This window comes from Mustela lutreola, chromosome 8, assembly GCF_030435805.1.
Source record: "Mustela lutreola isolate mMusLut2 chromosome 8, mMusLut2.pri, whole genome shotgun sequence".
In the NCBI taxonomy this organism is placed as follows: domain Eukaryota; kingdom Metazoa; phylum Chordata; class Mammalia; order Carnivora; family Mustelidae; genus Mustela; species Mustela lutreola.
Genome location: NC_081297.1, coordinates 18,691,871 through 18,705,114, shown reverse-complemented (window position 1 = coordinate 18,705,114; position 13,244 = coordinate 18,691,871). Strand labels below are relative to the sequence as shown.

The following is a 13,244-nucleotide window of genomic DNA, read 5'->3' as shown; positions in this document are numbered from 1 at the left end:
CTTTCCCTAGCTTGTCATCCGAGCCAGATTCTGGTTCTTGTGTCCCTGGTGGAAATCAGAAAACCGGACAATCACTTGAACAGTAATGTTTGTTTGTTTTTCAATGATTTTTTTTTTTTTTTTTTAAAGAGAGCATAAAAAAGGTGGGGGGGGGGTTGTGGAGGGAGAGGGAGAGAGAGAATATTATGCAGCCTCTGTGCCCAGCACCAAACCCAAAGCAGGGACTCGATCTCACGACCCTAAGGTCACAACCTGAGTCAAAATCAAGAGTCAGACACTTAACTTACTGAGTCCTCACGGGCACCCCTTGAAGGATAACTTATTAACACCAAATCAAAACCATGCTCTGCTTCTTGCCTCGATTGCCAGAAATGGTTGGCCTTACATCTTCAAAGGTGATGTGGGCCACTCGTGGCTGCAGTAGTCACCCAGGCATTAGATACCCCCTCCCTCCATTATATCTTCCAGACGCGGGCCCGTCTTGGCCCTCTGCCTGCCCTTCTCCCCTGTTTCAGGGTTACTGATGGACATGTCCTCACTACTCTGAGTTAGACCCTGTGGACCCTTCCTGTCCCCCTTCACTCTGGGAATCCCTTCAGACATATATTTACTTGTACCCCGCTTTGTGCCAGGCCTTAGGCTGAGCAAAGCACAAAGGTATCAAGGGGAAGAAAACATGCTTCTTGATCTGCACAACTCTACGCTGCCGCACTGGTTTTCAAAGCCACACACACCTCAGCGCTCTGAGGTTGTCCTGAAAGACCCCTCCCCTAGAAGATAGATAGGATAACTAACCGCTTGTTTGCTTTTCTGTGAACCGCTGGCTTTTAGGCATAAATTAGGTTATTGCTTATTAATTGCTCTTTTGCCCTTCTGTAACTGCTTGGCTTATAGAAATAATAGAAGATGCCATGATGGCATTCCTACCTTCCCCCTTCTTGTTCCCCCTCCCTGCCTCTCTCTTCGCGCGCGCGCGCGGGTCCCCAAAGCCAATCAGCAAACTCCACTAAGGCCTTTTTCAAAAGTTCTAACTGTCAACCAATCAGTTGCGCCCCCCCCAAAACTTGTTTGTACCTGTCTATAAAAACCCGGCACCACCCCGGCCGGGTGTGCTCAGCTAGCAGGAGCTGCTGACCACCCGCAGGCGCCTGCGTAACAATAAAGAACCTCTTGCTGATTGCATCCAGTGGCAGTGTTGGATTCTTGGGTAAGGGGATCCGCGGGTCTTTCAGTCCGAGAAGACCCAAGCCCACCCAGACACCAACAGGGGCATGCGGTAGAGCTCAAGAAGGGAAAGGTCCCCTTGTCTGGAAGATGTGGATCCCCAGCAATGTCAATAACAACAAGAACAATTTCTTCTTTGTGCTCCTCAATGTATCTCACACAGCAATGCCTGCATTCCCTAAACAAATGGCTGGAGAAGGATCACGACCACATCACCACCACCACCTCCCCTCCCCCAGCCATGGCGCTGGCCACCCCAGCAAGCTCAGGTCAGCAGAGTGACATGCTTCCCCGACCACTTCTTAGATGGGCATTTATTGCCCTGCAGCTGTGCATTAGCCGACTATGAAGAGAGTTCCCTCACCACCTCCACCCCAACAGGTCAATGTTCCTTCCCCCTGGTGGTCAGCATCCCCAGAGATCTGCTGTCAGCCCTGGGGAAGTGCTCTGAGTTTCTGGGGGATGCATCAGAGAGGCAGAAAGCTGATCCACGAAGTGATGAGGGACAGTGTAAATTGTTCATGAGGGGAAATGTGTGGTCCCACTGCACAACCACAGCACCCCCCCCACACACACAAACCCAGCAGCTCCCACTTGTAATGGTCCATTTTCCTTTTTTAAAAGGGATTTTTGAATACAGACCACAAACATCTTCCTTTACACACTGATTTTTAACAAAATGCTTCCAAATTAAAAAAAAAAAAAAAAAAAAAAGACGGGATAGTTGCAATATTTGAGCACTGTCTGTGCTCCTGGTCAGAGGAAGAAACTACTTATTCTTCTTTTTATCTCTAGCCAAGTTTCTGGTCCCTGTGCTGTTTTCCCTCCCGCAGTAAAATTTACCCTGCTTCTGGGTGAAGCTTCATCTCCATGTAAATGCAGATCATTAGCATAGGGTGTGGGGGCGGGGAGGTGCCCGGAGCTCACTCAAATTTAAATGAATTCAAAATAAAACTCAAACAGAAACAGAAAATAAGGTTAGTAAGTCAAGGCCAAGAGTTTGAGCCATGAAATGATGCCAGATGTCCAGGTTCCATCACAACCGAAAAGTACTGGCAAGAAGAGAATTTATTCTACAAACTAAAAACTGGAGATGAAATTAAGGAAGTTTGAGGCAAATTAAAACTATACTATCCAGTCTAGAAGTATAATTTACATCAAGATATGTTTCCTAGATGCTTGCCTGAACGAAACACTATCTTAGGGGCATAAAAAAGAAAAAGGACTAAAGATTTGCCTTTAAGGCACTTACTAGTAGAATGGATGAGTCACTACCCAAATTCATTGACCAATTCCCATAGGCCACACATTATGCTGGGCATGACATACATGTGTGCGCGAGCGCAAAGGTAGGTATAATTATCCCTGTTTTACAGATGAAGAAACAGAGTATCAATAAAAGTTCAGCAACCCACCCACTGCTAACAAGTGATAAAACCAGGACAGGCGCTTCAGAATTCTCTCTGGCTGATTCTGTGGGGGAGTCAGACCAGTGAACAAAGTCCTGTAATGCTCCACAGAGTCCTTCCTCTAAGCAGCACTGCAAAGGCTTCATAGAGATGGTATCCAAGACCCTTGGAGAGTGGTTGGAATTTCCATCAGGAGCGATTCCAGGAGACAAAACAGAGCAAGGCTGGATCTGGGAAGCTTATGCAGTTTATCTGAATTCCAGAGAGAAGGAGATAAGCCTAAATCAAAAATTCCTCCCTTAGACTACTATTCTCAAAGTGTGCTCAGCATCCTGGGGTCCCAAGACCCCTTCAGAGCTCTGCAAAATCAAAACCACCTTTCTAATAATATTGACACATTATCAGCCTTTTTTCACTGTCTTGATATTTGCATGAATGTTACAAAAACAATAGTGGGTAAAACTGTTGGCAACTTAGCACAAATCCAGTGGCTCCAAATGGTACTAATAGAGTTCATCATAAAATACATACACAATGTACATTATATATAAATGTCTAAAACTGTCCTTGATGAGGCAATGAAATTAGTAAATCTTGACCACAGAGTATACATCTCTTCAATATTCCTTGTGGGAATATGTGTAGAATGCTTTTGTTTATGAAGATGAAAGGTTATAAGAAAAGTCATTTTTGTGATGATTTGAGTTATGAGCTCAACTAGCCACATTTTTCATTAAACCATTTTTACCTGAAAGAACAACTGGCAATCTCTTTACTCAGATCTGGGCGTTTGGTTGATATTTGCTCAATAATGACGAGCCGAGTGGGACTCGGCTGTGTGCGGGGGAGCTGTGTGCTGGCATTTCACAGAAAACAGCTCACAGGGCTGGTTGCCAGTGGTAAAATTTGGGCTTTCAAGTGAAAATCAGAGTTTTTAAAAACTTGTGTCCACCACCATGAGCATGAGAGCTTCTCGGTACTTAAAGGCTTCTCAGATGAGACTTGTGGTGATATTAATGTGACTTCTCGATATCGCATAATGAGATGTGTCCATATTTAGAAGACCACATCACTCAATGAACCCATCTGTTTCAAATGATCAAAGCTTGTAAACAGACCAGCGGGTTTTAATGAAATAAGTACAGCAAGTTCACTGATATGATTTCTAATTCCGCATTGTAACTAAGCTTTGAGAAATCACCTTTTGTTAGGTTTTAGCCTAATATCAAGGAAGAATATCGAAAAGTTTCTGAAAAAGTTATTGAAACACCTACCCTCCTATTTTCCAACTATGTATCTGTGTGAGGTCTTTCTTCATATACTTCAATCACATAACATTGCAACAGACAGCACAACCGGATAGGACATTCCAACTGTCTCATATTAAATCATATATTAGGGAGATTTATAAAAATGTAAAGGAAAAAAAAAAGGCCACCTGTCTCACTAAATTTTTTTACTTGTAAGATACAGCTATTTTTCATAAAAATATGTAATGATTTTTTCATAAAAAAATGTAATGATTTTTAAAGTTGTAAATAAAGTAAGCATTTAAAAATTTATTTTAATTTCTAACAATGTAAATAGCAGTAGATACAACCTATATAACTAAAAGCTTTTGGGAGACCTCTTTTTAAAAAATTTTAATTTCAACATAATTAGCATATACTGTCATAGTAGTTTCAGATATATAATAAAATGATTCAACAATTCTATACATTACTCAGTGCTCATCAGGACAAGTGCATTTCTAATCCCCTTCACCTATTTCATCATCCCTCACCCACCTCCCCTCTGATAACCATCAGTTTGTTCTCTATACTTAAGAACATGGGTTTTTGTTTTTGTTTTTTTGTTTTGTCCCTTTTAAAATTTGCTGGTTTGCTCTGCTTTTTAAATTCCACTTGATTGAATTGATATGGTATTTGTCCTTCTCTGACCTACTTCACCTAGCATCATACCCTCTAAATTCATCCACATTGTTATAAATGGCAAGAGTTTGTTCTTTTTAATGGCTGTGTAATATTCCATCATATATGCATATGTGTGTGTGTGTATACACATACATGCATCTTCTTTATCCATTCACCTATCAAAGGATACTTAGGTTGCTTCCATAATTTGGCTACTGTAAATAATGCTGCAATAAACATAGGCATGCGTGTGTCTTTTCAAATTAGTGTCTTTGTATTCTCTGGGCAAATACCCAGTAGTGGAATTACTAGATCATATGGCAATTCTATTTTTAATTCTTTGAGGAACTTTCGTACTGTTTTCCACACCAGCTGTACCAGGGGTCTTCTTTTAAGAGTGGAGGAGTCTGAGATAAAAAAAATCTGAGATCTACTGGCAAAGACCAAAGGGTGGCAAACTTTTCCTGAACAGGTCAGCTGGCAAATGTTTTAGGTTTTGTGGTTCAAAGCAGTCTCTGTGTTTCTACTCAACTCTGCCATTAGAGTACAAAACAACCACACGTGATGCAGAAACACTGGCCCCTGCAGTGTTCCAATAAAACTTTATTTACAAAAATGGCCAAGTTGGATTTGCCAGGCAGGCAGGTCACAGATTGCCATCTCCCAACACCGACATCCTCCCCTGAAGTCAGTGATCCAAAGACTCAGCTTAGCTCTCTCCCCTCAGAATTCCTACACTGTGCCTCTCACCCAAAGTCTTTGAAACAGCCGGTCCCAGGGCCTGTGTCCTCTGCCAGGAATGCCCCTCCCTCAGCTCACACCCTCTTTCTTTGGGTCTGCTGCAGTGTCAGCTTCCGGTGAAACCGTCCCCGACACCCTGTATACGCTGTATCCCGCCCCCGTTCTTCCCCATCTTTACTTCTATCCACAGCACTTACCCCTTCTCACTATGTTACAGGATTTACTCGCTGCTTTTACTTATTGTCTGTCCGTCCCCACCACAATGTCAGCTCCTTGGGGTCACGTTTGGTCCATTTTGTTCATCCTACTATTCCCAGCACCAAAACAGTGCCTGGGACCTAGCTGTTGCTCAATCAATAGCTCTTTGAAAATCACGTTGTTCCTGACAAGTGCAAAAGTCTTCCAGTAAAGCTAGCAAGCGATCCTTGCATCCCTCGAAGGCAAGATTTACTAGTTTAGTTGCCTGGTAGCTTTAAGCTCTGAGCACCTCCTAAGTGATTAGCAAGATCAATTACAACAGTTGCTTAATTACTTAATAAAAATGAACAAAAAGCTCACCTTTAAGTCGTATTTCCTATATACAGATAAACGGTGACTGAACACATTTCTTGTAACAATCACGTATATTTCAACTCCATCCACATTAAGCCGGTACATGCCCAAGAACTGGGGGAGAAGGGTGATCCCATGACATTCTACTATGTACTACAGAGGAGAGAGAAAAAGGAAAACATTATGCAATCAAAAGGTGCTCATTCGGATGTAAAGCATAACTTTTATGCCTTTGGCCTTTAGACAAAGTAAAACCATCCAACCACTAAGATCCTGTTTACAGAAAATGACCGTGTTTATACTGCCTGACACAGGATCTGTGTTCAGCGTATACATAGATAAGAAAATTCAACTTTATCTCCAAAGAGATATATTTTCCCAACATCCAAAACTAATCTGTAAAGTCAAAATTTGGATGTAACAGACAAGAGGACAAGTGATTGGTCCATTTGCTAATTTCTCTAAAGGGAAATCACACTCCACCGAGGGCCTCCCCCTTCCTCCCCAGAAGCCTGGGTGATGACTCAGTGAGGCTGAGGGAGAGTCACTTGGCCACTAAGATCAGCTCCTTTAACAGCGTTATGAAAACCACAGCCCTGAAGCTGTGATTAAAGAGGAAACTGTGGAGAGAGCTAAGCGTTTCAAACTGGGACAGTCCTCTCTAGTCCTAATTTATGTTTCTCACCCACCACACTAATCTCTTGAACTACTCGGCCCACCAGAGCAGCAGCAAGAAGGGAAGGTGCCACGCTACTCCAGTGCTTGTTCCTGCTCCGTGGACAGACGAGGTACTCTGGCCCCATGTCGGATTTCATCATGGCCATTGGACAAGTTCTAGCTTTGACACCATTTGTGATTACAGTTGCAAAAACACAACTCAAGTCTTGAAACATTGATGACAATCCTCGCAAGGGCCATGAGAGGGAGACACATCTCCTTTGAAAGCTGATATTTATAAAATGGGTCCCACTGCACTCTCCAAAGGAAAGTTGGGTTTTCCTTTCTTTAAAATGAAAGGGGAGAGACTATTTCAAAAGAGCTCTTTTTTGTCCTCGACAGGTGTGTGAATAGCATGAGTAGCATGATTCCAAAATTGTAAAAATTGTTAAAAATCACACATGTTGTGCCTATTTACAGGGAGCAGCCTAGAAGAATGGTCACCAAGTGGTAATGGTGGGATCTGGGGTAATTTCGCTTTCCCCTCCCCTTTTTGTAAATTATACTGCTTAAATTTTTCCATTTTTACAATGAGCATTTTACAAAAATAAAAATAAAATGCCCTTTCAAACTTTTTAGTGGTAAGCATGGTCAATAATCAACTCTGATAACATTTAACCATCTTAAAGGTCAACAAAGCCCTCAGTTTTTGTCACTAAAGACAAAGAGTGTGGGTATCTGAGTGTGACCCTTGTCACCCAGTGCTGGCAGGTTTTAAAGGCGCTCTTGGTCGTTTCTAGCACACTGACCATAACTGAGCTACACGTTTTAATTTGCTACATTTCTTGAGTAGAGTTTCATCTCAATTTATTCTTCATTTGAAGTCAGATCAGTGGAACATTTTCTCTTTCTCTCTCCTTTCAAAAAACCCAGTAAATTAACGTGAGGTTTGCTAAGGCAGTGAAGAGGCGTTGGCTGAAGACAAAACTTCTCACATCCGACTTCAAGAAACAAAAAGTGTTGTTGTCCCTCACCTCAGAAGGAAGATGGTTGGGTGAGCCTTTAAAACATGGAGCCGGGGGGGGGGGGGTCTACACTGCGTGAGCATGGTAGAAAGAAGGTGGATTTGTGAGTCGGGAAGAATGCATGGGCATCCTGGTGCCTAAATGTACCAGCTGTGGGATCTCGGGCAAGTTACTAGAACATTCTTCATTTTAGTTTCATTTTTTGGAAAATGAGCACCATAATTCCCACTGGCAAGGAAAGTTGTGAGAACTGGTATGTCAACCTGTTTCGCGCCAGTCCTGTGCGCTGCACTGCACTCTTCCTCCCTCTACAGAGAACGGTAATAATAGTGACAATTATTTTCATTCAACACTCTCATAAGAAACTTCAATGTTACCCCTATCTGCTTGGCCCTCCGCACTCTGAGACAGGCCGTGTGTAGGTACTCTGGAAGCTCACAGAGCACGTCTGTCCCACGCTGGTTTCAGTTTGGCTGCTCAACCCTCTTTGTGCTCAGATTATTCTCATTCTGGCCTGTCTCTTACAAGTCCTGGTAGCAGAGTAAGTCTTTTTGATCAAAAATCTCTATACCGAGCCACAGAGTGCCTCAGGATGGGTGGATAATATTATTCAGGTAATGAAAAGGATAAAGGAACTTTCTGCACATTGTACAGGAAATCGTCGACAAGGGTTTTTTTTTTCCCCGTAGAAAAACACCCACATAGATTACATTCTACAGCCCCTTTATTTTTAAGACTAAATAAATTACTGCCTATAAAACTGAGATTGATTTAATCTGCATCTCCAAGTTTCTACAGGTGCTGCTTCTCCAAGACCTGGTTCATCAATGAGGCTCTTAGACGAACACCTTGAAAAATACAGATTTAATAGACTCAAGCTCCTAGGTTTATAAATACGGATGAGACCACAACCCATATTCAAGTCTATCCTATTAGATCCCAGTACTGAAGAGCAACACTTGGTGCCAAAGGTTTAGAAAACATTTATGGGTCAAAACTTTGCAGAAGAGAAAATCCCACCCATTGATGGAATTTCTGGGCAGGGGCTCTGGGAAAAGATGACACGGTTTCATTACAGTAGAAGGATATTCCACCGGCTCTGGCAATGCCAGGGCTGGCGAACCGCCACTCTAGCATGGTCTGTCACTGCGTGGGGTACTGGCACAGAGGCCTGAATGTTCACCCTCTTGGGTTCTGCACCAGCTGTCCCCAGAAATGCTGCACATAAACTCTGACGTCGGGTGTCACATCTGCAAACCACACATGTGAACTACTGGGGTAATCCCAGTAATCCCACATCCAGGGCGACTGTTAAGAGCTTTAGCTGGGCCCTTGGCATGACTTAGCGACATCACGGGGCTAGGAGCCCTCTCGGTCCAGGTCTACAATCACTAGCTGTGCATCCCTCGGTCAATTATTCAACCTCTCTGTGCCTCTGCATTTGGAGAAGAGGCGTAATGATAGTAATGAGGGCATAGGTTTTTGTGAAGAATATGAAGACCGGGTAACAGGACTGAGGGGGGCACTGACTGCCCATGACTTGAGCTGGAACAAGATGAAACCAAGACCTGGGTGAAGGGTGGAAAAGGAAGCGGGGAGGGAGGGACGGAGGGAGACTTCCTAGAGCATCTGATGTGTCCCTAAAATGCTGAGAAATGCATTTTATTTATTTTTTTAAAAGATTTTATTTATTTATTTGACAGAGATCACACGTAGGCAGAGAGGCAGGCAGAGATAGAGGAGGAAGCAGGTTCCCCGCTGAGCAGAGAGCCCGATGTGGGGCTCAATCCCAGGACCCTGAGATCATGACCCGAGCTGAAGGCAGCGGCTTAACCCACTGAGCCACCCAGGCGCCCCTGCATTTGATTTTAAATGCATGATGGGAACTCTCAATTTCAACAAACCTCCACAGAACAAAAGCTTTATAAAAATGAATAGTTTTGCGAATGTATGTAGTATATATCTGTTTATAAAGTGAGGTAATATTCTTATAAATATAAAAGAAACACTAAAAAATTATATTTCTCTCTCATGTTGCTTTTAGGATCAGAACTCTGAGCACCTTCCCCTTAAGAATTTAAATATCATTGACAAATTTACAAAACAACTTGTATATAAATGCTTCCAAAATAAGAAGGGGTGTTGGCGAAGGTTACAAGATCATGTCTTTCTTCAATGACCAAGTATTTGGCAGGAGTACCCTCTTTTTTTCCTGAATATTGAAAAACATCCTCAGCATCTCTCAATTTCTTTTTTAACACTGTTGATTCGACCACAAGATAACCTAAGGAATCTTTGCTTCCTCCCTTCTACAAGCTTCACTTCCAGACTACAAGAATGAAGAAATATAATTTAATCCTGAGGATGACTCCTAAAGGAAGGTAAAAATATTTCTTTCACTTTCAACCCCTGTCTTGATGTGGCTCCAAGGCAGGCCTTTCCCACTGGCAAAGGACATAGACACATGGGTATTCCCCGCCCGCCGTATTCGTATCTCAGTCCACAGACGGAGCAGGTGCAGCGGCTACAGTAGCCTCGCAGACTCCCTTCTAGAAGTCAGATGAGTCTGCAACTCCTGTCCTCTGCCACTCTGAGTCCCGAAAAAGAGAAGGCCACAAATGGACCAAACATTTGGCAATGCTGATCACCCATGTGTGGCTCGGAAATTCAGAGCACTCATCAGGCAAGAGAAATGCTTCTTTTATGAGTTTGTGGCTGCAAGTACACACTGGAGACTGTGCCTTTCAGTGGCTACGCGGATGTGGCGTTCTCCTGACGCATTCCTACCTGCGGCGTAAGGCTGGCTCTCTAGGTCACCGGCAGCCAAGCTCTTCTCTCACGTCCAACAGAGAAGCTCGGTCTGGCGCCTGGACCGGTGGCTTTTGAATGCTTGCAAGTCCACAATGACACAAGCTTCCATCTGAATTGGAACTGGATATTGACCCTCCAATCTCTGAAGAGTCACCTTGATTATCATCGGTTCTTATTATACTCACTATAAGAAGCTAAAACAACCCGTTACTCTTGGGGCCGGCGTCCATACTCTCAGTGTTAAACTCACTGCATCACCTACATTTGCGTTTTTAGATATTGTTCTATGTATCTTTCACACTTGTACAGTCGTGGCTGTATATCTCGAGGCACCTGTTCTTCAACAGCAGCTTCTGTTTTTTCTCAAGAGGATGCTCAGAAACTTCTGTTTGCTGGCAGTGCTTCCGTCCAAAAGTTGTGCTGTCAACACTACCAGTTTTTACTTTCTTTTGTCTCCTTTTGAGAAAGGTACTTGTAAATGATTCCACGGTGCAATCAGTAAAACCAAATTTTATCTCTTCGCAAGGCTTCCTTACAACTTTGGCCTACATAGCCATGGGTTGGTCAGAGCTCTCATACCAGGATAAATTAACGTGGTGAAATCAGAATTTCTCAAACAGACACAGGGAAACAGCCATAAGATCTGTTCCCTTCGCTCTTGGGCGCTCAACAAGAATAACAAGTATTATGAATCCCCGCCTTGTTGCTCTTCTCATGCAAAATGAAATGCCATTAAGAGATTCCCAGCTGACTGAAGGGTTCAGCAGAGAGGATTCTAAGTGATGTACTGCAACAGATAAATATATATATCTCCACCTGGGAGTGCGAGCCTGGGCTCTGGCTTTTGGAAATTGCTGTTATTATCATGTTTCACTCATTTTTTTAGAGGCTTGAAGTGACAATTTAATATAGCGTCAAATTAATACTTCAATGTAAAGTCTTGTTTCATTTAATGTTTCTGAAAGGTTAAACTATCTGTAATCCTTATTGTGCCTCTGGCTATGTTTATAGAACACTGCGACGACATAAAAGAAAAGAAAGGAAAGGAAAGGAAAGAGAGACAGCCTGAAATTAAGGATTGCTTTGCTTTAGAAGGACCAAACAAATAAATAAATCTAAACTTAACTTGAATTCATGTTTTGGGAAAATGGTCTTTAAGGATCAGTTAAGAGAATTTATTTTGGTTTCAGTTGTAAGGATGACTACATTTAAGCTAATCTAAATACAAAACTACTGCTTTTCTTAAAATTGATAAAATCAGATTTAAAAGGAATAAACACTCCTCCAAAGTATTTACAGACACTCTCAGTGCTGAGATAATGCAGAATATATAGAACATACCTGAAGGAAAATTCTGTTTGTTAAACCATAATAAGACCCAGAAGCACCACGGTTGTTAAAGATGAAATGACCGTGTAAAAATGATTCTATCGTAAGTGCAAAAGGCATTTATTCATTGACCACAATGAAAATGCAGAACTGCTGTTCCAGCAGCATCCTAAGGAGATCTGAGAGGCCATGGCCTCCACTAGAACCACACGCTGTGGGAGGCATTAGTTGGTCAAAGAAGGCGCGTTCCAGAATCAGCCCCTTGCCCTTCAATCAGGAGCTGCAACGCCTGTGGCTTGTGACTGGGGTTGGGACGCCAGAAGTTCAAGCAGGTGTGCCAGGGGGCCAGGGAGCTGGGAGGTGCTAGATTCTGACAGAAACACGTTGGGCTCCCCGCTCATTTTCTTCAGCACAGATAAAACTCTCCAGACAACGCTTATTCTAAAGTAAGCTCGGAGGTCCTCTAGAGATGAAGCAATGAGCTCACCAAGACCATCAAACACAAGAAGGCAAGTATGGCTGCCTTTGGGGAAGGCCTTCCTGCCCAGCTGTGGAGTACAGTCCGTAGCCTTGCTGGCAGCTCCTTCCGGTTCTACCTCCCAGTCACCCTGGGCCATCATGGGAGCTTCTGAGGGAAGCACTCAAGAGCACCCCAGCAGTTGGCTACAGCTTGGTTGGCCTGTGTGGTGGTCTGACCTGCCCTTCTGTCCAGCCCTGCTTCTTTCCCCATCCTACATACATAAGTTTGATCCCTAGCCAATGTCTTGACCCCAGACTGTGGGGGGTTTTGCTTGGGAAGGTGACTCTGACTGAGAGGCAGCAGGCCCAAGAGACAACAGCATCAGGTTCCCAGAAATGGCAGAGGTTAAGACCATCAGAAATAGAGCTTGAACAGTCACGCATAAGACATTTAAAAAAATAAAGGATGCAATTTCAGAGATGAACCTAAAACAGGGAACTATCAGGAATGAACTGGCAGATTTTTTAAAATGGAACTTCTATAAGGAAAAATGGCATTACCAAAATAAAACCGCACTGGACGGCTGAGACAACAGAATGGGACAGTAGAGAAGAGAGAGCTGAGACTGGCAGAACGGAGGAATTTCCCTGGAATCTCATGAGCAGGAATGTCTAGAAACAGAAAACGGAAAGCAGAGTGACGGACGAGCTGTGGAAACCAGAATGAGAACATTCTAGCTGTTGGAAAGATGAGAAGAGACAGACGGTGTATAAAGAGAAAAGGATGACGGAATTTCCAGAAACTGGAGGAAATCTGCTGCGGGCAGCGGGTGTTGGTGAACGGGTTGGGCAACTCCCCAGAAACCTAAGAACGAACGGGCAGGACTCTGGGAACTGAGGGCTCCGATCATTCCATTAGCAAGCGGCCACTCCCTGCCTGCAAAGTGGAGCTCAGCGGGGTGCTCCCTGGGGACCCAGGAGATGGCAAAGGCCTTCCTGATGTTTCTAGAAGAGATGCCAAGAAATGTGTCTGTAGCTCCTTGAGGGCAGAGGCCCTGCTGGGAGCTCAGCTGTAGTAGCAGAGTTCCAGGGGACCCCTTGGACTTGAAACTCTAACCCGCTTT

At 43.5% G+C, this 13,244-nt stretch overlaps 1 protein-coding gene across 1 annotated transcript in view; it reads right to left on the bottom strand.

Annotated features, from left to right (window-relative positions):
* PIP4K2A (phosphatidylinositol-5-phosphate 4-kinase type 2 alpha) overlaps nucleotides 1-13,244 on the bottom strand; it is a 172,322-nt gene that overhangs the window by 31,138 nt on the left and 127,940 nt on the right. The window contains exon 5 of the mRNA XM_059183941.1: nucleotides 5,846-5,992. Within this exon, the coding sequence (XP_059039924.1) occupies nucleotides 5,846-5,992 (147 nt within the window). The remainder of the gene's footprint in view (nucleotides 1-5,845; nucleotides 5,993-13,244) is intronic.